The following is a 25901-nucleotide window of genomic DNA, read 5'->3' on the forward strand; positions in this document are numbered from 1 at the left end:
GAGGATGTGCAATAAGGGAACACCCATCCATTGTTGGTGGGAGTGTAAACTCGTGCAGCCACTATGGAAACCAGTGTGGCAGTTTCCAGGAAGATGGGAATCGATCTACCTCAAGATTGGTTGTATCACTCGGGCATATACACAAAGGATGCTTCATCTTACTACAGAGATATATGCTTAACCATGTTCACTGCTGCTAATTTCATAATAGCCAGAAATGAGGAACAACCTAGAGTCTACAAATGGTGAATAGATAAAGGCAATGTGGTACATTTACACAGTGTAATATTATTTGTTTAAAAAAACTGAATTCATGGAATTAGTAGGTAAATGGATGGAACTAGAAATAAAAAATCATCCTGAGTGAGGTAACCGAGGCCCAGAAAGACAAATATGGTATGTATTTGCTCATATGTGAATGTTAGCTATTAAGTCAAAGATAAGCAAGCTACAGTCTGTAGAACCACAGTGGTTAGGTATATGGAACTAGGAAGGAGGACCAGATCTCCCCAGGAAAGGGAAATAAAATAGATAGTTATGGATGGATGGGGTGGGGCTGGAGTGGGAGAATCAAATGGCAATGGAGAAGGAAGAGGGGGTGAGGGAGGGAAGATCTCAGAAAGGGATAGCTAAAATTAAGGGCCATTTGGGGGGTCATATGAAAACCTAATACAGTAGATGCTTCCTAAAGTATATACATATATGAAGGTGATCTAAATGAAATTACCAAATAACAGGGGAGGGGGAGACAGAGCCCCAACTGGACCTTTCTCAACACCAAATAAAGCTTCAGAACCAAGCATGGGTTACATCTAATAGAGTTGTTGGCCCAAGGGGTCCCATGGGAATCCTCAAAGAACCCAGGCAATTGCAAGGGCTCTAAGTTGTTCTCTACAAACTGATGGTAAGACCACATTGCTGAAGACAACACCTACACAAGACATTGGACATGGAGAAGTTGAACTGGTGACTGCATAGAGCCTTCACCCCTACTAGCTAGTGTTCCGAAAGGTACTCTGTACCTTACCAATGGAGAAACGTAAATACCTACCCAGCTACAAACCAGCAATGGTGTCCTGCCTGCAAGAGATGCTAGCACAATTGTGGCAGAAATCTTGAGGGAGTAATCAACCAATATCTGATTTGACTTAAGGACCATTCCATGACATGGCATCCATATCTAACTTGGTATGACCTGAGTGACTAAGAACTTGAGACTAGATAGCCAAGGAACCCAGAGGAAAACCAAAAAAAAAAAAAAAAAAAAAAAAAAAAAAAAAAAAAAAACAACAAATACTACTGTTCTACAAAAGGAATGTAGCAATAAAATGACTCATAACGATATTCTGCTATACTCATAGACCAGTGCCTTGCTCAGCCATCATCAGAGAAGCTTCCTCCTGCAGCAGATGGGAACAAATAGAGAGACCCACAGGCAGACAATATGAAAAGAGTAAGAGACCTTAGACCTCTCAGACCAAATGGGATATCTCCATTAAATCCCTCCCCTCAGGGCTCAGGGAACCCGGCAGAATAGGAGGCAGAAAAAGTGTAAGAGCCAGAGGGGATGGAGGACACCAAAGAAACAAAGCCTTCTAAACACAGGACCCTTGCACATATGAACTCTGAGACTGAGGCAGCATGCACAGGCCTGCACGGGAACGCACCAGATGGGGTCCTAGAGCGGAAAGGAGAAGTGGACACAGCTCCCATCCCTACCCAGAAGCTATCACCAACTGATGACCACTTGCAAATGGAAATTTAATTTTCTCCAAGGGTGTCTCCTTCCTTCCTTCCTTCCTTCCTTCCTTCCTTCCTTCCTTCCTTCCTTCCTTCCTTCCTTCTTTCCTTCCTTCCTTTCTTCCTTCCTTCCTTCCTTCCTTCCTTCCTTTCTTCCTTCCCTCTCTCCCCCATCCCTTCCTCTTATTACCAGTCAAGATTAAAGTATTAATTGCTTCAAGAATACAAAATGATTCCATATTGGAAAAGTCTACACAACCAAATAAAAAAAGGAAAGTGATCAATTTAGATTCAGAAAAAGGTACTTTTGATAAACATTCACATATTATCATAATCATTCATTTAAGGAAAAGAAATTTGCAGAGAATGTTTTAGGCATAGAAGGCTGCTGTTTGATATACAAAACTTGTACATATTACATATAACATTAGAATAAAGAGGGAAAGGAGGTGAAGAAATCAGCCATGCTGACATCTGGATCTGGGGGATGTTAAGGACACAGATATTGAGATAGGCATATGCGAGGTGGTTTTTAGTTCATAAAAATAAACAAAAATAAAGCTCATAGTATCTGTGAATAGAAGGTAATACTCTACATTGCTAAGATGATGTATCTATTAAAAATCATAGAAAATTAAAGATGAATTTTTTCTTTATTTGAGTTTATGATATAATTACATTCTTTCTCTCTTCCCTTCTCCCCAAAACCTTCTCATAATGATGAATTTTTATTAAACTACATTGCTATTTCATACTATCATCTCCTGAACACCCTGAACAATGCAATAATATGAAAAAAATACAAAGTTACAAAAACTAGAGAGAATTTCCAAAACAAATTTTATTTTCAGCCAACATATTTGAGTACACAGGAAATCTAAGAGAATCTAGCAACCACAGGCTAGATTTCATTAGAGAACTTCAATGCTGCCAGATACAAGATCAATGTAACAATCAATCCTATTTTTATATTCAAGAAATAGGCAATTGGAAAAGATAATGATACAACAATGGATATAAGATTATAAAGAGTTGAGGAACAAATAATATCCATTAAGACCAGCAAATTTAATACTGATATTCCTCAACTTACTCTGAGGCTTATATTCCAATCATCAATCTACTGTTAGATGAAAATACTGTAGACTGAAAATACATTCCATGCACCAAACATCATGGCTTATCAATGCAGTCCACTGTAGAACATTGGCTGCTTACCCTCTCAGTAACATGGATCCTAGATGCATGGCTTCCTGCTCACCAGCGCCTCAAGAGAGTGTTGTGCTGTATATTGCATAGAGCTAGCCCAGTAAAGATCAAAACGCAAAGTATGACTTCTACTGAAGGCATATCACTTTTGCACTATTGTGAAGCTGGGAAATCATAACTAGAATTGTTGTAAGTTGGGGACCAGCTGTTAGTACTTAGTAGCTCAAAGAAATTGAAAATGCACATAAGAAGAAACTTCCATAAACAAGGAATGGGAAAATAAATGCATGCAACTGTTTTGGAAAGCAATTTGATAATATTTACTATAGAGGAAGATGTACAAGTGTCACTACCAGTAATATCTCTTGAAGGTTTACTTTCAAGAGGAAATTTAGTAGACATGCTCAAGGGTACATGTACAAAAAGTATTCGGTGCTGCATCTTTTGAAAGCAATAAAGATTTGGGAACAAAGTAAATGATTATCAGCAGGAAAATGGTATGTTTACACAGCAATTACAACGAATGAATGAACTAAATCTACAAGCATCCATTTGTGTAGGAAAGGAAGTATCAGAGAATAGTGTCTAATGGGAGCCTGTAATCCAGTGCTGTATAGGTACGGGGATATCTAACAAAGCATTACATAGGAAAGTGATAAACACCGAATGGCAGCTCCTGATTCCTTCCGGGCACAGAGGAGGGAAATGGTACAAGGAGAACCTCTTATATACATATAATTCATTCTTTGTACATTGTACATGATTTGAAGTAAGTATGAGAAAATGCCGATATTTGATAAAGTTGTTACAGTTGTATTATTTTTTAAACTATTCTGCATGTTTGATATATTTTATAATATTTTCGAGGTGAAAGAAATCATCTAGAAAGGCTATTTTTTTTTTTATCATATAGGTCACACTCAGACTTACAGAACTCAGCATTTCTGCCAGCTGGACACTTCAGCTTTCCTTTCTTAGTTCCTCATCTCCTCCTTAGGAGTTAGGTTGAGGTCATGGCCGCCTTGCAGCAGAGTGGCATAATTTGAAAGTTCCTGCAATGTACCAGTTTGCCGTGATAAATACCACAACCCAAAGCCACTTGAGGAGAAAAGGGGTCATTTGTCTTGCAGGTTGTAGTCCATCACTGAAGGAAGCCAGGGCAGGAATTCTTATACAACTCAGGACCACCTTCCCAGAGTGGTACAACCCATACTGGGCTGCACCCTTTCACATCAATCAAGAAAATGCCCCATAGAGAAGCCTATAGGCCAATTTAATGGAAATTCCTCAGTTGAGGAGCCTTCTTCTCGGATAACTCTGCTTTTTTTTTTTTTTCACAGAAACACACTAAATTTATTTGTTTATCCCACTTTTTAAAAAAAAGATTTATTTATTTATCGTGTATACAATGTTCTGCCTGCATGTATCCCTGCAGACCAGAAGAGGGCACCAGATCTCATTATAGATGGTTGTGAGCCACCATGTGGTTGCTGGGAATTGAATTCAGGTCCTCTGAAGCCCATGCTCCTAACCTCTGAGTCATTCATTCTCCAGTCCTGTTTACCCCACTTTTAGTGAGAGAAGGTAAGACACATTTTCTCTGGCAAAGAGTCGATACTGAGATGGAGAGGATGGAGATGGGTGGGATGGAGCTACTGACAAAACTTCTGTTTATTTTATTGAAAATATTCATCCTTTCAAATGTTTTTTTTTTCCTGAATCCTTTCTCACATCAGTGAAGAAGTACCCAAACCTTACACCTCCCCAGTCTTGTTTTTGAGGACATATTGATTTATTCTCTTTTGTAAAAGCTTTCTCCCACTTCTATTCTGTGTGTAGAACTTTACTTTGCATGAGAACAGGGTCTCTGCTCCCTCACCTCACCTTCACCTGTTCTCATTCTCCTCTACTCCAGTCTTCTAAGCAGCTTTGTCCTTATCATATTTTCAAATGAGAAATAATTCAATTCGGAGAACAATAGCATTGTCATCTTGAGAAGCACTCTCACTTCCATGTGGGTAGAACAGGACAATTCTTGACTTAAAAAACCCAGTGTTCCCGGCTCACCATCTTCTCTAAGTACCTTTCATTTCTACCCAGTTCCATGCTCAAAAGTTCTGCCCTTGATATTTCCAGCAAACAGACCTATGATTAAATATAAGGAGAATATATTCTTTTATATGTGAGTCATGCTTTGCCTTCTACATTATCTTCCACATTCCCCCCACCCAACGCTTTTATAAGATGGAACAGAAATTACTGTCCTCATTTACTCCTGCAGAGACCGAGGTATAAAGACATCCACTTCTTAGAGTTTTTCAACTGCAGAAGGAAGACTTTAATTGAAGTTAATAGAAACAGAACAGTCAGCAGAGGGAAGTTCCAAGTCATCATGGTATCAGACAATTCCATGCACAAGAACCTTCTTCATCTGGCTCTGCTCAGGGATTTCCCTGGAAGCAGGTGCATTAGAGTGAGGTTTCCTTGTACAAGAAAGATTTGCTGCAATGCATGGTGTGCTGGATAGTTTTATGTCAACTTGACACAAGCTAAAGTCATCCAAGAGAAGGAGACATCAATGAAGAAAATGCCTCCCTAAGATGGGGATACAGGCAAGCCTATAGGCATTCTCTTAATTAGTTTAATGGGGGAGGTCCTACTCCATTGTGGGTGGTACCATCCCTGGGCTGGTGATCCTGGGTTCTATAAGAAAGCAGGTTGGGCAAGCCATGAGGAACAAGCCAGTATGCCTCACCCTTCCATGGCCTCTGCATCAGCTCCTGCCTCCAGGACCCTGCCCTGTTTGAGTTCCTGCCCCGACTTTCTTTGATGATGAACAGTGATAGGGAAGTGTAAGCCAAATAAACCCTTTCCTCCCCAACTTGCCTTTGGCCTATGGTGTTTCCTTGCAGCAATAGAAACCCTAACTAAGAGAGATGAGCAGAGAGTTTCTCACTTAAGAAAAAGCAGAGCTTGGGAGAGAAAGCCAGGAGTTTTCACCAACCCCAGTAGAGGCTGGAGACAGCCAGAGATGAGAAGGAAGGACAGCAAGGAGATGGGAGGGAGGAGGGAGTGACAGAGAAGGAAAAAGTGTGAAACCATTTGCCCCCAATTTATCTTTATGAAAATTTGCTATGTGAAAATACCCACTTGAAAATGAGATAACTAAGGAAGTAATTATTTGCATTACAAATTAACTTTTCACTTCAAAAGAGTATTTACCACAGGTGTGACTCTGTGATGTGAGACTTCTAGCGAAGAATAGGAGTTGGGAGAGGTGGGAGATTTAAACAATAAACTCCTGGTTGGAATATAATGGGAAGTAATTCCAGTGATAAAGGGGAGCATTCATAACGAAATAGGTGGTGGTACAGAGAGTTCTTTGCAGGCTTTGAAAGGGATGTGAACAAAACGCACACGCTGGAGAGGGGGGCAGTGATAGATAAACTTCAACACAGAAACCTATCATGCACCTTCAAGACCGGAATGAAGGAGGGTAAAGCCAGGGAGCCTTAGGAACAGAGCTGCTTCGCTTAGGGAAAAGGAGAAGCGCAAACATGGAGTGACTCATAGTGTGAGTAAGTAGTGTAATGTCAATAGACTGTAGGAATTTGTACATTTTCCTTTGCTTATTTTGCTTATGAATACTCCAAGGTGCAAAAGATGCCTTTAACAAAATGGAGAAGAAGATGGTATTTCTCTTAGAATGTATTTGTGTAGAAGTTATACACTGATAGGAACTCAGTTGAAAAAGGATAGAAATCCTTGGAGATTAATCTAGGCCTCTAGGATGGAAGCTTGGGTGTTACCAGACCAGAATTGAGATGAAGATGGGGAAGGGAAGACACAGAAAAGAGAATAAATGTGGGATGCGGTGACCTGCAATTCTTCCCTATTTTTTCCTTGGCTCACAGCTTAGATGATTCCTCCGAATTTTATCCGTTTCTTGGTACAAGTGGATTTCTTGTGGGAGTGGAAGGAACTCAGCTCAGCTCCCTTAGGGAACCTGGGAAAGATGAAAACCAAGTCTCTGAGGCAGTAGCCAGAGGGAAGGGACATAAGGACCCAGCACATTCAATTTTTAAAGGAAACATCCACGAGATTGAAGATGCACTGTCTTAGTTACTCTTGTGTTACTGTGACTCACATAGCTTGTAGATGCAAAGGAGGAACGATTTATTTTAGCTCACAGTTTCAGAACATCACAGTTCATCATGGTGGAGAAATTTTGGAAGAGTCCACACTGATGGGAGCCTGTGGCAGAGGTTTCTCCTGTTACATTGGACCACGGAGGGAGAGTGGGCTGGAACCAGGTGGGTGGTGATAATCTTCAAAGACCTGCCCCTAGCGTACACTTATGGCAGATAGGCCCATATCCTAAAAGTCCTACAGCCTCCTAAAAGAGCAGCACCAGCTGGTGAACAAGCATTGACACCTGAGCCCGTGGAGGACGTCTAAGTTTCAAACCAGAACAGTTTACTTCCGGTTTCCAAGGATAGTGACCATCTCATAACAGACCACACATTGATCCAACTTCAGGAGTCTCACCACCTAAACAGTCTCAGCAACACCTACGTGTTTTTTTTGTTTGTTTGTTGTTTTTGTTTTGTTTTTAATGCGAATGAGTGTTTTGCCTGCCTGTACATATGTGTACCACGTGTGTGCATGGTACCCATGGAGGTCAGAAGAGGACATCAGATCCCTTGGAAGTGAAGTTATGGTTGGTTGTGAGCCAGCATATGGGTGTAGGGAGTCAAATCTAGGTCCTCTGTAAGAGCAACAGTGCCTTTAACTGCTGAGCCCATTTCTGCAGCCCCAACAAGGCACACTTCTGTGTGTCCCCGTATCATAAAAAGGAACTTACATAATCCCGATATACAATGGTGTACAAATGAAGCAAACATTCCCATTCTAAAATGGAGGGAAATTGGACCAAAGCAAGTCTGAAACTTCCAAGAGCAAATACTAGACGCTGGGTCTTCATGTCTCGTATCCAGGGAATAGGATGTCATTGAGTGGGCTCCAATAGACTTGGGTAGCCCTTGTCCTGCAGCCTTTCTATGACCTTTCACCTAGGCTGGCTTCTCTCAGTACCACTTCTTTAGCAAATGTCATGTGATTTTTAGCATCTCTAAAATCCTCCAGTTTCCATTACAGCTTGAGCTTTACACTGATAACTTCTCAGGGGCTTCCTGCAGGGAATTTGACCCTGCTACACACTTCTTGGCCTCAAAAGCATTCTCTTTCTTTAAGGACACAAATATCATCATATCAGAACCTCATTATGATGATCTAGTGTATCCTTAATTATGTCCCTGTAGGTCTTATATTCAGATATGGTTAGATTGTTGGTTAGGGCTTAACATAGGAATTTTGGGAGACACAACTGAGTTTCTAGCAAAATCCTCTATAGCCATTAATTGTTAATTCAGTTTCTACTTCATGCCCAAGTCAACTCCTACTGTATTGTTTGTCTCTATAGATTTTTGGCTTGGGTACATGTCATACAAATAGGATTGTGTAATTGACCTCCCAGCTTCTAATAGAGGTGGAAGCCATTGCTGAACTATGTCCCCGGCTCTTGTGTTTTCTTTTTTGTTGTTGTTGTTGTTTGTTGTTTTGAGACAAGGTCCTGCCATGTAGCCAAGGCTAGTCTTGAGCTTATTATGTAGCCCAGGCTGTTCTCAAACACATGGTCTTCTGTCTTGGTCTCCTGAGTACTGAGATTCCAGACATGTAAGACCAGTCTGGCTAATAACTTACAGTAAGTTTTGAAATCAGGAAGTGAAAATTCTCCAGCTTCCCCCATTTTTGGAAATGATTAATTTCTGTCTTTATGGATTTACCTATTCTGGATATTTCTTCTTTTAAAATGTGTTTTGGCTAGTCTGGGTTTTTTGCATTTCTATATAAATTTACAATCTGCTCGTGAGGTTTCTTTTTTCCTTTTTTTTTTTTTTTTTAAGAAGAAAAAGCCTCCTGGAATGAGATATTGCATAAGTATACATATCAACTTGAAGAAAATTGTCATCTTTAACATACTGAGTCTTCCAATCTGAGTATATGACTTACATATTAGAGGTCCCCATTCTTCTAACTAATTTGTTAATTTTCATAATTAAAAGTTTTAATTGATATAAAATTAGTCATTTTAAAGTGAATAACTCAATGACATTTAGTAACTTACAATATTGTGCAACCATTCCATCTATGCGGTTCTGTTTTCATTATCACAGGAGAAAACCAGGCACCCATCAAGCAGGTAGCCCCCATTCTCCTTTCTTTCCATTCTTGGAAATAAACAATCTTCTTTTTCTCTCTGTGAATTTATCTATTCTGAATATTTCATGAGAATAAAATCATAAAAGATGTGATTTATATGTCTGGCTTCTTGCATTAGTGTAATGTGTTCATCCATATTGTACCATGGACCAATATTTTATCCCCTCGTATTGAAAAGATGAAAATTACTTTGAGACCAGCTAGAGATTATAGGCCATCCTACTAAACTTCCATAAGAAGAGACACCAACTAGATTCCTGATGTCATTTCTAGAGTCTATTACATGAAAAAAAAAAGTGCCACAAAGGGTAGATTGTGGTAGATGCTGGCATGTGCCTCCTAGAGCTCATTCAGGGATTTAGTCCACTAGTTATTGTGAGTCACTATGTGGTCACTGGGAATTGAACTCAGGACCTCCAGAAGAGCACTTAGTGCTCTTAACCACTGAGCTGTCTCTCCAGCCCTAGTCTACTATTTGTTAAGAATGGAATAAAAGCTTTCAACATAAGTGAGCCTTTGCCTAAATCATGCCTCCTCCCTAGAGGTAGTTCTCATCCAGTGACTGGCTGGGATCAAAATGGTCTACCTACTTCGTGGGTCTGTGGGACTCTTCTCTGTGCTTCTCCCTCACACTCTCTGCACCTACCCCTGCTTCCCCCATCCTCCTGGGATGTGTTGATCCCCAAGTCATAGCCCATTAAACATCTCCATTCTCTATGCAAATTTCCTCTTTAGAATTTCAATCTGAGCCCTACAAAGTCAATGCAATTTGAGTTGGGTCATTAAAAATTGAATATTCCAATCATGGGAAATAATGAATCTATGGCACTCTGAGCTGATTCAACAACATTTAAAGGGTCATAACCTACTGAGGTCTTGTAGTTTAAGAGAATCTAATGAAATGGCTATATTTAGAGGAAATCAACCAAGATAGGTAGTGCAAGAGAATGCTTCTTGAATTAGAGACAGAGGAATCGAAACTTTGAGGACTGTCTTAGTCTCACATATGGAAGATGAACCTAAAGACTAGTTTTTAAAGAGGTAGATTTTGGCTGAATGATACCAGGATTTTTAAAATTTTGTTTATGAATAAAAAAGGGTATCATTTTATTTTATGTGTTTGGATGTTTCCCCTGCATGTATGTCTGTGCACAGCTTGTATGCCTGGTGCCTGTGGAGGTCAGAAGAGGGTGTCAGATCCCCGGGAACTAGAGTTACAGATGGTGATGAGCCTCTGTGCTGAGAATCAAACTCTGGTCCTTTGCAAATGCAGCAAGCATGCTTATCTGCCAAGCCATCTCTCCAGACCTGGCAGGAATTTTTTAAAAGGATAACTTGTCACATGTCTTGGGAAGTAATGAGCCAGCTCCTTAATATAGATGGATGATGATGGATCATCAATGTTCAAGAGAGGATTTCTACACTAAGAACTGGAATACAGTCCTTTTCAATTCTCAAATCTCATGATTATAGCTTATGATAAATTATAAGCTTTTTAAGGGACTTACTATGGAGATGTATAGAATCTGCTCAACTGTAATGCAAGATTCAGTGTTGTCAGTGTTTCTTAAAGGAAAAAAATACCCTCCACCACTTTCAGTCTGTCTAGAGTGACATGGCATGGCACAGGATATATACAGGATATTTTCATGTATCATTCCCACCTACAATGAGTTGATTGTTCAGTTCCACCTTTTAAGACACAAAGAAGCAAATGGTTGATTTTGAATTAGCTCTGACTTTTATTAATAAGCATGTTTACAAGTTTTAAGGGCTCAGCAGATAATTTATATCTTGCTACAAATAGCTTTAGCATGTATTAGCATAGCCTTAGGAATTCAGGCTAGACACTTTTACTAAAAATAAAGTGGAACTCCAGGGAGTTTACAGAGTTGACCCAGACCATGAAGGGATTGTGTGCCAGGGATGAAATCCAACCTTTCATATTGTGGATGATAGGACTTTCATACTTATATCCAAATTTATCAACATCCCAAATCATCTTCCTTCCCGACCACTCTCATCATATTTTATGGGTTGAATTGTATTACACGCACACACAAGCACACACACACACACACACACATACACACACACACACACCCCAAAAAACAATACAAAACAAACAAACAAACAAACAAACAGCTAAAATCCTAAACCCTGGGACCTATAAATGATTTAATTTTGAAATAGAGTCTTTGCAGATGTAACCAAGTTAAGATAAGGTAATATTTGGTGAAGGCAGCCCTAATCCAATGATTTATAAAAGGGAAATTTAGTCCCAGACACAATACCACAAGAAGTTGCTGATGGAAACTGGAGTTATGTTGCCAATAGCTAAGGACAAGTTGAGGGGATTGCCAGTAACCACTAAAGACAGGGAAGAAGTGAAGGAAACTCTTTCCCTGGAGCACTCAGGGAAAGCACAACCCTACAAGTGCCTTGACTTCATACTTCTGGCCATGAGTGAATATAGTTGTTACTGTTTTAAATTGCCTCGCATGTGGATCCCTTGTTACAAAGTCCTGAATATTAGTTCCCTAATCAGGGCACTTCTGCCAGCCAGAAGAGTTGGAGTGAGAAGATGGGTTGACAGAATTGGGTATCGTGAGGGACAAAGCCAGGTAGTTTTGAGGAATAGATGTGTCTGCTCCTCATCTGATGATTAGAAGAGGAACTTTTTGGCGGGGGAGGACACACAGCAGACTTCAGCAAGTAAGTTTCTGACATCATCAACTTGGGTGTTAGGTCACAACCTAATTGAGCAGGTGGCTGTCTGAGCAGGAAAAGGGCCCTGTTAGGTGCTGTACATTTGTCCAGCAGTCAGACTACTAAGATAGCCAGGTATCCTGGAAAAAAAATCAGCTTGTGTGGTGGTGGTCAGGTGAAGTTGGAAAGAGTATACCAGTTTCCATCAAGTTATTTGGCATACTCTTTCCAAACTCCTATCGTCTGAATAGGAGACGAGTCAGGTAGGTGTGACAGGTGAGGAGTAAACAGTAATAACAAAACCAAGGATAAGAGTGACCTTTTTTGCATTTGTTAGAGCTTTAGAGTTGGTGAAGCCTTTCTGCTACCATTGGACATTTGTGTCTCCTGCAAAATCCATGCTGAGATGTAACTGCTAATACAGCAGGAGTAAGGTCTTCAAAAGGTAACTAGGCCATGAGGGCTCTGCCCCTAAAAATGGAATTAATATCTTAAAAAGGGTCAGAGGGAACCAGAGTGGCCTTTCTCCCACCACACCTTTGCAGTGTAAGGACACAGCATTTGTCCCTTTAGTCGGATGACACAAGAAGACACTGTCTTAGACACAGACATTGAGCCCACCCAGACAACAAATTTGCTGGTGCCTTGGTCTTAGATATTTCAACCTTAAGAACTGTGGGAGAATAAATTTCTATCACTTGTAAATGATCCACTCTGCAGTCTTTTGCTATAGCAACAGGAACAAACAAAGAGAACCACTAGCTGGTGATTTTATCTAATCTTCAAATGGCCTCATAAAAAAAGAGTAGGATTTTAGGTCTCCATTTTTTCTCATGAGTAAACTGAAGCTTAGAGTGCCTAAAGCCACTTGTCCACGCTAGCATTAGAACTTCAAGCCCCTGACTCATGTCTGAACACCTTGTTTCCCATAAAGAGGGTCAGAGCCAACATGGAGTCATCCCTGCTTCCACCTGAGGGTCTGGACATCCTTAGAAGTCTGCAGCTTCTCCTCCCAGAGACCAGACTCTACACAAAGCGGGAACTCATCGCACAGTGGTGGAGACAGATGATTAATTGAGGTGAGGGCTGAGGAAGCGAGTGGTCCCAGGTCGTGTGCTTGGCCTGGACTCTCAGGTTCTGCCTCTGCCAACATGTGCCACCGAGATGAGCTGACAATGGCGTCACCTGCACTGAGTCTTTGTGTCAGGAGGTAGTCATGGCAACTCACTTGCTTCCTCAGCTGATGAGTAGACAATTAGGCAGAATGGAGGAATCGGGTTAATTGCCTGTCGTCTCTTCTCTGCTCTCTGTGTATTGATTCGAATGAAGCCTTTCCAGCCGTCTAATGTCAGCGGATACCAAATGAAGAGCACAGACCTAGGAGCCAGGATCTCCAGCAAATAACCATTTGTAAATGGTACTCTTGACCTCTCTGCCTCCCTGTGTGTTTCTGACCCAAGCATTCACAAAAAACAAATCTCTTTGACTGACCTCCCTTGCTTTCTGACCCAAAGTCTCCGAGTTGCCCAATGGTAACCGTTTCCGATATCAAATCCATTCAACTAGGCATTCCGTCTTCTTCAGAGTGAGGATAAAAGAACTCAGATTAAAGCCTGTGTTTGTTGAAACCCAGGGTAGCACGGAAAGAATAGGTACATAAGTCGGTGGTGGACACTCCACAGTGTGTGTAGCACACATGGGGGGCTCGGGTCCAAATTCTGGATGTATTATGTGACAAGTGGTACCCTTGGCTTGGCTGCCACCTGAGTCAGAGCTACAAGAGATCTTGAGAAATGATGGATGGAAACATCCTTCAGTGTCATTAATATAGTCAGGTGTAATTATTTGTGCTTGCTTCCATGGTCTTTGCTTGTTCTGATTTTAGCATTTTGGGGGACTAACCTTTCTAAAACACCTTTTCTTTTCTTCTTTTTTAAAAGATTTATTTATTATGTATACAGTGTTCTGTCTGCATGTATACATGCAGGCCAGAAGAGGGAGCCAGATCTCATTACAGATGGTTGTGAGCCACCATGTGGTTGCTGGGAATTGAACTCAGGACCTCTGGAAGAACAGCTAGTGCTCTTAACCATTGAGCCATCTCTCCAGTCCCCCTGAAACACCTTTTCTACATTTTAAAATCATCTCAACTCTGATAGTATTTGTCCAGGAAGCCATCTCAAAATTGAATTTGTAGCTACTAAACACCTAGAATCCTATAGTTTTCAAATAGAAAACAAGCAGGTAAGCGTTATGTACATAGATCACCTTCTTACTTGACTATGGGCTTCTTCAGGAGGGTGGGGAAAGGACCCCATCTTCCTGGACAGTGCTTCTCGGTGCCCAGCACAGTGCCTGACACATAAGAAGCTGATAAACTTGTATTTATTGAATAAGTGGTTGATTTAAGAAAACAAGTAGTGAAGGAAGAGGGAAATGTTTGCTTATGGCCGTGAGTTGAATATTGATTGGACTATATTAAAATTTCTGTGTTATTTGCAGTTTACTCAGTGAGGGAAAATTTGATATTTCTTTGGGGTCTGGAAGAGGTTTCCCCAAGAACTAAACCCTGATTTATTCAGTCCAACATGTCTTCTGAGACTTGTGGTTATATTGGCAATGAAGATAATGAGCCCTGTGACTGAAGGCGCTGGCTCCTGGTGGGAACTGGGGAGGAAGAAAGGGGTGACAGGAGACTCTTAGGATGAAGAGGATGCAGTGAGAACTTTAGAGGCAGATTTGGGATTTCCCTTGAAAGTTCTTCTTGGACCAGACCCAAAAAATCTGGGAAGTAGACGTTGTACAGACTAATTGACACTGTGGAGCCAATAGGAGCTTTACAGTTCAATGGTAGATGTAACTTTACATTGTATCTATATGGAGCTAAAAGTTTTTACAAGTCCTGGGGGGAATGTAGCAGAGTGGAATGAACAACGAGCTAGGATTCAGTACAACTGGCTTTCATTAACCATGGGGGGGGCACAGTAACAAGCCTTGGTTCTCTTTTATGTAGGTGAAGGAGAATGCAGAACCAACCACTCTCTAGAGATATGAAAGTGGATATCCTTTATTACTGCTTAAGATCTGAACATGGCAGGAGAATGAGACCAATATCTTAGACTGGATTCCAGGAAGTTTAGGTAGTTGGGTAAAAGCTCTATGTCCACTTGGGAGACAATTTATGAGCACAGTGCTTACCTGCTTGTTGTCTATTTAAAAAAAAAAATTGGATTCATAGTGTTTAGTAGCCCCAAATCCAGCTTTGAGATAGCTGCATGGACAAATACTGTCAGAGTTGAGGCATAATTGAAAAATGTAGGAAAGTTATTTGGATATAGTAGATGGTTGGCGGGGTAGGGTTAAGTTCATCTTAGGATCTTGGCCACCTCTCCACTTTGGGAGGAAGCCATGTGCCAGCATGGGGATCAGGTGCATGCACAGTCAATCCCTTGGCACTGACTGACAGTGTTTGGCCTGCAGGGAAGTGTTTAGCCTCCCTCTGTCTCACTGTCTTCATCTATAAAATAAAGTCATCTTACCAAGGTTGTTATAAAGGTTGGCTACTTGATACTAAGAAAAGATACAAAGGGACTGGAGGGATGGCTTGGGGATTAAGAGCACTGGTCCCTCTTCCAGAAGACCTGGGTGTGGTTCCTGGTTCCAACATGGCAGCTCCAGTTCGAGGTGATCCAAGGACCTCTCAGACTTCTGCAGACATCAGGCATGCATGTGGTGCACATACATACAAGCAGGCAAAACTCTCATATGCATAAAATGAAAAGAAATGAAATGAAAAATTATCTGCTGTCATCCTTCCTCACAAAGGCATTGATACCAATGCTTATATTTCTGCCTCTAGATTCTGATTGTTTTTACATAGAATTCTATAATACGTTACCCCACAGGCTCATCTGTTTTTATTTATTTTGAATGGGGAAGCCTAGAAATCATAAACCTTTACTTTTGTGGATTTAAGTGTCCAGGACTCAATTTCGCTTGTAACAATATATATATACATATATATATATATACATATATACATATATGTATATATATATATGTATACACACATATATGTATATATATATATGAGACAGGGTTTCTCAGTGTTGTTTTGGTGCCTGTCCTTGATCTCGCTCTGTAGACCAGGCTGGCCTTGAACTCACAGAGATCTGGCTCAGCCTTCCAAGCTCTGGGATTAAAGGTGTCACCACCACCTGGCAAGCCTGTTATATTTTATGGCACTAAATGGAAGAGGCAGTGGGCAGAGAGGATTTGGGTTTCCACCCTGTGTTACAATACTAATCATTATAGATAATAGCACTTGTAAGTGCTGGAACCAAAGCGTTCAGGACTATCAGACAACTAACCCATTAGGGTCAGATGAGTAAGAATGGGGCGGGTGAGACCTGGATTCCTTGTGACGTTCTTGGACTCTTTAAAGTTTGAACAGCATGCTAGCCGCTAGCTGTCATGATGTATACCAATGCTCTTAAAGATAAACTGATTGAAGTGCAGGCTGACAGCATTTCATAAATTATCCATACATTTGACTTTGATTCTGAAATCAATAAAAAAAATAGCTTCTGTAGGTGAGAAGGTAAATGATGTGCATGTTCTAGCTCCTTCTAAATGCAATTTTGAATGACATTTACAGATTATTTCTGGTGTTTTGTTTTTTTTTTCCTTGAGTCACCACACCCAGTTTTTGTTAGGCTCTGAGCACAGTTGTTAGAGTGGTGCTGTTTAGGATCTGACCAGGGTTTTATGAAGATTTATCATGTGGTGACTTGGAGCGGTCATCCTCCAATACCTTCAGTTCTGAGGCCCTTTGCAAGACCGGGCAAGCCACTACCATCCACATAGGCAAACGTAAGTCTTTGAGGACATTGTTATCTATTCAGAACCTGGGAGGCGACTAGCACTTTCCGAGCACTCGGTGGATACCAAGGCCTGAAAGTTTTGGGCTTCTGTTAAGTAGATGAAAGTTCCTGGCTAGGAAACCCTTCAAATGATGGCTAGCATTTGGAAGGCATGTTCTCAACCCAAAGTCAGCCATGACAGTGCAGAGGAAACTGCCTTACCTTCTTCACTTAACTGTCTTGTCTTGAATGGTTCTGGAAATCAAAACACTAGAATTGTCTTGAGAAAGTCAGGTAATAAAGCAAAGGGCCTCCCCTGCATCCCCCAGCCAGAGCTAACATGTAAGGGTAGAAATAAAACCCAAGTCCCAATGTGGGACAGTGTCTGCTCTGGGGTGAGCAGACCCTCACCAAATGCAGCTGATTCCATTCCACAGAAAGATATAAACATTGGCCTTGTCTTTCATGTTTTAGGATAGAGTGAAAGAAAACAAGCAATTGGGCCCCATGGATGCTCATGGTTAACTGTACTGACAGTTAATTACAGGCCTGAAAGAAGAGGAGCTGACTGTCTACAAGACTGCTTCCTGGCTGTGATTTCAAGGACCCCTGGCAGGGTGAGACTGCAGAGACCTGTTCATTTTTCTTTCACTCCAGTGCATGTGTCTCCAGTGACAATTCTCTGTGTGTGTCCCATACACTTTTTTTATCAACTTCTCTCTGAGTTGTTACTTAGCACTTAGCAATGTGAAGACTGGCAGAATGAAGTCAGATGTAAGCTGGGGAGGTAGACCATCCTACTGTGGAACAAACAGTTGGGTATTCCTAACCAGGGTTGTCCTGCTTCATGAGTCTCCATACCACACATGCCAGAACACAGTGTAGGCATCCAAAGCAGACCCTGGTGAGCAGGGATCCAAACTGCCTGGCATCTTGAAGTTGGTAAAGGGAGCGTGGCCTCTTCTCTTCCTTCAGCAGGACAGGATCTTGAGGAAGGCTTTGCGGAACTCCACATTGAAGGTGGTGTAGATCACAGGGTTAAGGGCACTGTTCACATAGCCTAGCCATGTTGTGGCTCTGTAGAGCTCTGGGGATACATGGCATGCCTGGCAGTGAGTATTAAGAACGTGAGTCAGGAAGAAGGGCAGCCAGCAGACAATGAAGGCTCCTGGGATGCAAAGAAAGAGAGAATGTGGGTAAGGAGTTTGCTCACCTTATAGATGAAAACAACGCATACGTCATTGCTATCCTGGGCTCCAGGTTGCGAGTTTCACATGGCGTTTCCTTTCTGTTTGCTTAGCTTGGCGTCCACTCATTAATTTGCCTTTTCTTTCGTTAATGCTATGTGATATCTGTGATTTACCAAACTTTAATTAATTCAATGTCATTCAGGTTTGTTTTTTTTAACTATAAAATTGAAAATTGGCCATACACATAGTAGAAAACTTGATACATACAGGAACACAGAAAGATACGAAGAACCACCACTGCTCAAAGATAATCACTTTTGACATCTTGATAAGTTTATTTCGTTTTTTTTTTCTTATTTAAAATGATCTAGGTATCATCATATCATATGACAGTAGAGTTTTACCTTCTTATTTTCTCACTTATATTTTAAAATAGGTAAATATTTATTAAACACCCAATGTGTGACAGATACTTTCATTGATTCATTATCATTTGATTTATACATTATCACTCTATATGATCACCTAAATTAAGTGGCTTTATGAATTTCATTTAGGTCTTTCGAGTTTTCCTAAGAGCTAATATTCATCTAGAAACCTTTTTAGTTGTGTTTTAGAGATTTTGTAATTGAATTTCCAATCTTCTTTAAGTGCGGCTATGATAGCCCCCCACCGTGGCATCCAGCACCAGCTTCAACTAACCATCTAACCCAAGCCAAATTAGCAGATTATCAGACTTACCAAGCACAATGACCACCATCTGGGTGGCCTTCTTCTCTCGAAGTGGCACTCCCCTGGGCTGCAGGGGCCCCAGCTTCAGGGATGTGGATAACCTGCCATTGCTGAGTTTTCGAACCTCTAAGCTGAGCTTGGGCGCCAGGGTGGGGCTCAAGGAGTTCCGAGTCCTCTCTGCCCCACGCATCCCTCCTCCTCCTTCTTGGAAGCCTGGGTCCCTCAGGGCCGCATCTTGGCAGATGCTGTAGTAACGCTTCAGCTCCCCGTGAGTCTGCCCAGGAGAGAGGGGCTGCAGGTGTGACAAGAGAGGGTCCTGGCACTTCTGGGGGTATTGTTTGTCTTCTATGTGCTCCTGAATGGGAAAGATAATGAAAAGGAAAAGGAGGAAACCCTCCTTGAGTACGACCTACAGGGGCGTGGTGGGACCATGGGAAGTTACAGAAATGAAACCCGCTTCTGACTTTACAACTGAAAAGTAGCTACCCCATAGAACATTCCATCTTCACAGCAAACCACGAGGAAGAGACCCTGGCATTATAGTCTGGCCTTTCTGAGTTGGAAAGACCTGGTTAAAGCAATTAACATATTAAATGCCATCACTGGGATGCAGTCGGCAAAATCTGGAATGTGGGAAACTCGACATGAGAAATGCTTTTGCTTGGTACATACTCTGAGAATGTCGGATCCCTTGGAACTGGAGTTACAGACAGTTGTGAGCTGCCATGTGAGAAGTGAACCAGGGTCCTCTGGAAGAGCAACCGATGCTCTTAACCGCTGAGCCATCTCTCCAGCCCAGGGATTTGACTCGTGTGTGTGTGTGTGTGTGTGTGTGTGTGTGTGTGTGTGTGTGTGTGCATTTGTAGGTTGGAGCATAGATGAAATAAGATTGGTCACAAACTGATAACTGCTGAAGCTAGCTGATGGTGACTCTGGATTTGTTTTGTCTTTTCATTTAAAAAATTTATATTTAATTTCACTGTGTTTTGAGATTGGGTGTCATATAGCCCAGGCTGGCCTTAAATTTGCCACGAAGTTTATAATTCTCCTGCCTCCACCTCCCAAATACCTGAGTTATAGGTATGTACCACACTTTTATTTTTGAAATTTTAAATATCAATATTTAAAAGGGGGGGGGATAAAAAAAACCCTAAGATTTGCATCATAACTTTCCTACTTAGTAGGTGCTACCCTTCAGGAAGTTCTAACTGTCTCTAAACTTTGATTGTAAGACAGAAAAATAACTAAGAAAGATAGAATGTGATTTTTTTATCTGGTATTTTTGTTTGGGGAAGGGAATCAATATATATGTTTGACATTTGAACTTTCTACATTCAAAAGATTAGACACTGGTGTCAATCTTGAGTAGGAAGTAGTAGGATTCTGCAGTTCCTACTACCAAAGTCATAAAGGCCAGCTCTTCCTTCTTTAACCTTCCTCTGTCCAGTCTCTCCAGGTAAACCAGCAGCTTTGGCACCTGAGCCACACCCAGACAAGGGGAGAGTCACATAGGAATCTTTGGGTTGGAGATTTCAGAACTGTTGGTTTTTGGTTTGATGTGACTTCCTAATTAACTTCCTAATTAGTATAACTATATTATGTTAAGCCAATCTATAATCAAGACAATATTTATGATTAAGCTGGCACCTATGATCTGAAAATCACAACATTTAACTTCTAGTGGGTTACTTCTGAAGGTTACTTGTTGGAGTTTAGTTGGGGTTGGGGATTAGTTCTTGGGAGTGTCTACAGAACTGAAGAACATCCAGCTTCCATGTCACCAATGTGAATAGTCTCTCCTACAGGAAGAAAATGACTCTTCCAAGACTCCAAGCTGGTGACGGTGTTTCTCAGTTTGCTCTGTAAATCCTTAGCCCTATCTCCATAGCTGACACGGGCAACACCAATTCCTCCATAGCTGGCTGGCTGGCAGAGAGACTCCAATTCCCAGATGGTAGGACAGATCCTAACTCCCCACCCTCCTGGCAATGCGGCCCTGTGGCTCTCCAATCCTTCCTGTGAAGTCAACACTCCTCCTTCAGCCTTGGCTTCTCCTCAGACCACAGATCTGTTATGTTGGTTTTGCACGGCTTAGCTATCTGTTCTCATTCACAGCCAGAGTCTCTAACTGCGACATCAGGTCTGTGGATAGGGTTGTTAATGAATTATAGAGAGACTGAACAAGACTCAACTCTTGCTCACTATTCATTTTTGAAGTTTAATTTCTAATGTGAGTTCAAGAAGAGGAACCCTGGTCTTGTATTTGACATCTTTAGGCTCTTTCCTGCACTATGCCAGCAAGGCATGCCAAGGGCTGGCTTGAATTGGGAAGGCAAGGCTTAGGGGGACCATGAAATTGTCATGACATCGTTTTGTACACAATAACAAACAGGACACTTGAAACTGTTCTTTCTCTGGCTCTTCTTATGTGTCCATTTCATTGACATCCTATTTCCCCTACTGCAGGTAGCTCTAGATGGCATCCTCACACCACATGTGAAAGTCATTGACTGCAGTCATTGAGATCTATCCCACTAGTCCCATAATTTCCAAAAGTCATTGGATGAAACCCATTCCGAGACTTCAATCATGCAGACTCTGGGATCTTGGCTTATATTACAAATACATGTGTGGGATCAGTGAGGAATTCCATGTTGCCGTAGGAATGAAATCAAGACAAAACAACATCTTGGGGAAAAGACCTCTCACTCTTTCCCCTTGATCCAAGACGTGGCCTACTTACCATTTGTCCCGTGGCATCTGACAGAAACCTGGCCCTTATTGAAAACTGCCGAATGGGATGCAGCCGCAGACAGGAAGGCTGGGGTATTTGAAGGAGAAACAATCAGTTGTGGGATAATCTCTACAAAGCTGAACCATGTCTTATGTAATTATGTAGCATGACAGTACTTGGAAGGCACTATGTTCATATCTTAAGCCTTAGGTCACAGTATCCCATTTCATGGGGACCAATACTTTTTTTTTATGGAAGTCCTAGAACTTTGACTTTGAGAGTCTGATCACAGGTCATCAGAGATTGGTCTAGACCCCCCAAACTGGTTCTGTCTTTAAGACTAAACTCAGTTCTTTCTCTCCCCAGGAAGCCCTGTTCTGAACATTGGTCATCCTCTTAACTTCTGTTGCATTTTATATTTGGGTACCTCATTCTTTCACTTCACATTTGGCAAACATCTTGGGAAGTTTCGAGTTTTTCATTGCTTTTTGAGTGGAGGTGAGGTTTATTTTCATGTCCAGATTCCAAGCTCCATGATGACAGTGGTTGTTTGATATAATGGTCCTTACGCTAGTTTGTTGGAAGTGATCGGTGTTCATGGCAGGGAAGCCACCATATGCCAGGCAGTAATGTGAGCAAAATCTAAAGCTCAAGGAACTGAAAGATCAGGGCGGAGGCTCCAAACATCCTTTGTAGAGCCTAGGAAGACCCACCAGCTGGTCAGTGCCTCGACACAGGGACAGATCAAGAAGACAGGCGTCAGTGGATGATTCTTGGAATGAGTAGTTTGAGAAGACAAGAAAAAAAAAAAAAAAAGCACTGGGAAAGCAGTGCATGGTACAGTACAGTGGAATACTACCCTGCTCCCATCCCAGTTCAATAAAATCAAACCTTGTGGGATGTCTGAGCTGCTGGTGGTGGAAGGCTCTGAAGAGAAGTGGAAAGTATGCTATCAGCTTATCAAGTAAGGTGAGATCTAGGGAGACCCAGTAAACTCAGCACAGACAACATCAGCTGAGTAGAAGGCGATGGGAAATCTGCCTCCTGAGTGCTGGTACTGGCACCACCTGCACTGATGGCCACGTGACTGGAGACAGGGGGCTGCTGTGCCTTCCTCTATTTCCTGCCAGGCACTTACCTGCTGCGGGAATCCAGGTCGGATGCTGATACACTGGCTGTTCTGGCGAGTGAGGATCCGTTTTCGTCTCCTTTGTCTCAGCACCATGTAGATCCTGGCATAGACCAGGACAGTCACCCCGAAGGGAACGTAGAAGGACACCACTGACGAGTAGATGACAAAGTCAGGGTTGGAAATGGAGCAGATGTTGGGGTCCCCTGTGGGCGAGAGACGGGGAGAAGGTAAACACAATTATCCGAGCGTTCATCCTTGGTGTGCAGCGCTGAGCATGAGTTCACATGACCTGAGGTGGGGGTGTGGATGGAACATGTGCTTTCAGGCACCCAGTGCTCTGAAGGAAGAAAGCTAATTCATCTTCGCACCTCTTGTGGTTGTTGGCTTCAAAAGCAAATCTCCCAATGATTGCATTCCAGACACTGATCTGAACGGAGGCTGTGAAGATGAGTGAGACACAGTGTCTGCCCTTGAAGGAGCCAACAGTCTAGCTAGACAGATGCTCTCTTCCGTGCAAATGGTCAGTTGTAACCCAGAGGGATGTGTAGTCTGGGAGGCTAAGGAGGGCCACAGAACAGGAGCGCAGAGGCTTCTGGGAGGATGGCATACCTAGGAAAGGGCCTGCTGGTGTGGAGGCAAGAAGAGCTGGCTGAATGCAATAAAAGGAAAAGGCTTCTTCTGAATCCGTGGGGTGAGAGGCGGGTGGTGATGGGCTAGAAAACAGCAACCAGGGAATCCCAGCACTGGTTAGGATGGAAAGAGAGCTGGGTAGGAGACTGGGAACTCAAAGGGGTCCTTATCCCCTGAGCTGGGGAGATGGCATGGTGGTCAGGAGCATGGCTGCTTTTGCAAAGGACTCAGGTTCATCTTCCAGCACCCACATGGCAGCTCTCAACCACCTGTAACTCCAGTTCCAGAGGATCCAATGCTTTTTTTTTTCTGGCCTCTGTGGGTACCAGACACTTCGCACATACATACATGCTGGTGCTCACTCACACATACACATAAAGATAAAAATAAAGAAATGTTTAAAAAGTGAAGGGCTCTTGCCCCTAATGTATGGCCCACAGCACCACTTTAACCTCTCTTTGGAAAGCCCTGTGGTTTTGCCTTCTTCACTAGAAGATGTGGAGAGTCATCCAGTACCCAACACAAGGCCAGAGACCTGCTCCATCTTGAACCGGAGAAGGGAGGCAAGCCAACATCTGCCAGGCCAAAGGCTTCATACACATGATCTTACCAAATCGTAACGGGAGGGGACATTACTGTTCCTATCCTTAGATGCACAGGCTGAGTTCAGAAAGGTTTACTAAGTGGCCCAAGGCAACACTGCCTGAAAGATACTTTTCTCTAGCCAGTCTGACCCCAAACCGATCTTCCTTCTGTAATTTCAACTTTGCCGCTCTTCTTCTACTCCCGGGACAGGGCACGTCTGTGCTCATGCCACAATATCGGCAATCGCTGTTGGCACACCTGCTCCAGTCTGCCCAGAAGAGTGGCAGCTCAGCCCCAAATCTGACCTCGGGAGATGTGGCCTGAGATGTGAGGTGGCGGAGAGGACCGTGGCCACCCTGTGCTCTAGTTCTGCTTCTTGGGCCCCTGAAATGGGTTGAGGACAGACAGCCCTGGGTGCGAGCCATGGACCTGCTGCTTATCAGCTGTTTCCTCTTGGCATTGTCACGTGAGGTACCCAGCTTTAGTTTCACTTTCCACAAAAGGATAACAATATTTCTTGTATAACAGCAATGAGAAATAATGAGGATGAATGATTGCTATGATTATTATCATTTATTTTTTTTATTTGTTATATCATTGTTGTTTACCCCTTCTGGGTTTTTTTGGACCTAAGACAGGAAGTATCAATTGAAATAAAAGTTTGGAGAAAGACTCACAAGAGAACAATATTTGCGGGGACGGGAAGAGAGACATTTAAGAACTAAAATGAATAGAGGGAGCGTGTCCAGCACCCAGGGAGGCATTTCAGTGACAGCATAGCCCAGCATCCTTCCAGGCTGCTCCCAGATCCTCTCATTCTGTTAGAGATGGGATGAAATTGACGCCATCTCACCAGACTTTGCATCAGCATCCCTCACAAACAGCACAGACGGCCCTGAGTAGTGATCACCCAGCCAACATCTTCTTCTGTTCTGGGGACAATGAGTTTGGGGGCAGGCGTGGGGTGGCAGCTGGTGGGCCTTCTCTGTCTCTAGGGAGCCATGGAGTCATGATCAGCCCTGCCATTATGGAAGTCAGCTCGCCTGCTGTCACCGGCTGGCCCAGATCTCAGTGCCACCTGTGGTGAGGAGGAGTCTCAGCATGTGTGCTGTTAGTAAGAAGGGCCAGAGATTAGTTAGTAAGAGGGCCCAAGATTTAGCTCGCTGCTGGCCTTGGTGAGCTGAGTGTTCCTCATTTGTCTCTGTGCACACCATCTCTCCCTTTCTCTGCCCTCCTTGCAACTGGGAGGCTGACTTCCATAAATGAACTAGTTCTGAAAATAACAGAGTCAAGAGTAGGTATAGTATGTCTCTCTCTCTCTCTCTCTCTCTCTCTCTCTCTCTCTCTCTCTCTCTCTCTCTCTCTCTCACACACACACACACACACACACACACACACACACACACGCACGCACACACTCGGGCCCTGGCAATCTGGGGTGGGAGGCAGACTGACACAGATAGAAGTCTGTGTGTATCTCATTACACCTTATGAATGTTTTATCGTGTGCAAGCATTTATTTTTCCATTAAAAATATTGCAACTGTGTGGATGAAGGAGAGAGAGAACAGAGCTGGAGACAGTAGCTGTTTCAGGGTCATTGACCACGATGGGCCTCGTCTTCAATCGCTGGACGTGCCTTGTCGTCCCTTCCTCCTTCTCCACTGCAGTCAGCTGCTGTCCACACTCTGATCAAGCCTTGACGCCTCCTCCAGAATCCCTCCCGCTGTGCTAGGGGGTCTCACACTGGAGTCAGGGGCTGATGAGTGCTGGGGGTGGGCATCCAGTCATCAGGGCGGCGGGAGGCTTCATGCAACAGCAGTCTCTGGTGAGTCCTCCAGAGGTGGTTTGGGCAGCTGAGGCTCCCTCGGGAGACACAGTGCCTCTGTCTGATGATTGATCTAAATCAGCACTGTGTGGGAGCTGGTAGTTACTGAGTGGATATGTGAATGAGGAGAACACGTAGGAAAATGCACAGATGAGCATTTTTGTCTAGGCACACAAGCCCTCACTGGCTGCAGGATGCTGGGGAAGGCCAGGTAGGCGGGGGCTCTAATATCACTTCCTAAAATTCGAGAAAGAGAAGGGGCAGGGGCG

The 25901-nt window shown here is 42.7% G+C and overlaps 1 protein-coding gene across 1 annotated transcript in view; it reads right to left on the reverse strand.

The window, feature by feature from the left end:
* Positions 1-16125: 16125 nt before the first annotated feature.
* Positions 16126-25901, reverse strand: part of Drd3 (dopamine receptor D3) — a 64456-nt gene continuing 54680 nt past the window's right edge. Inside the window, exons 5-8 of the mRNA XM_028872102.2 lie at positions 22597-22793; positions 21468-21545; positions 18734-19079; positions 16126-17970 (exon numbers count right to left, since the gene is read on the reverse strand). Of these exons, the coding sequence (XP_028727935.1) occupies positions 17774-17970; positions 18734-19079; positions 21468-21545; positions 22597-22793 (818 nt within the window). The 3' untranslated portion in view covers positions 16126-17773. The remainder of the gene's footprint in view (positions 17971-18733; positions 19080-21467; positions 21546-22596; positions 22794-25901) is intronic.

This window comes from Peromyscus leucopus, chromosome 12 (assembly GCF_004664715.2).
Source record: "Peromyscus leucopus breed LL Stock chromosome 12, UCI_PerLeu_2.1, whole genome shotgun sequence".
NCBI lineage: Eukaryota > Metazoa > Chordata > Mammalia > Rodentia > Cricetidae > Peromyscus > Peromyscus leucopus.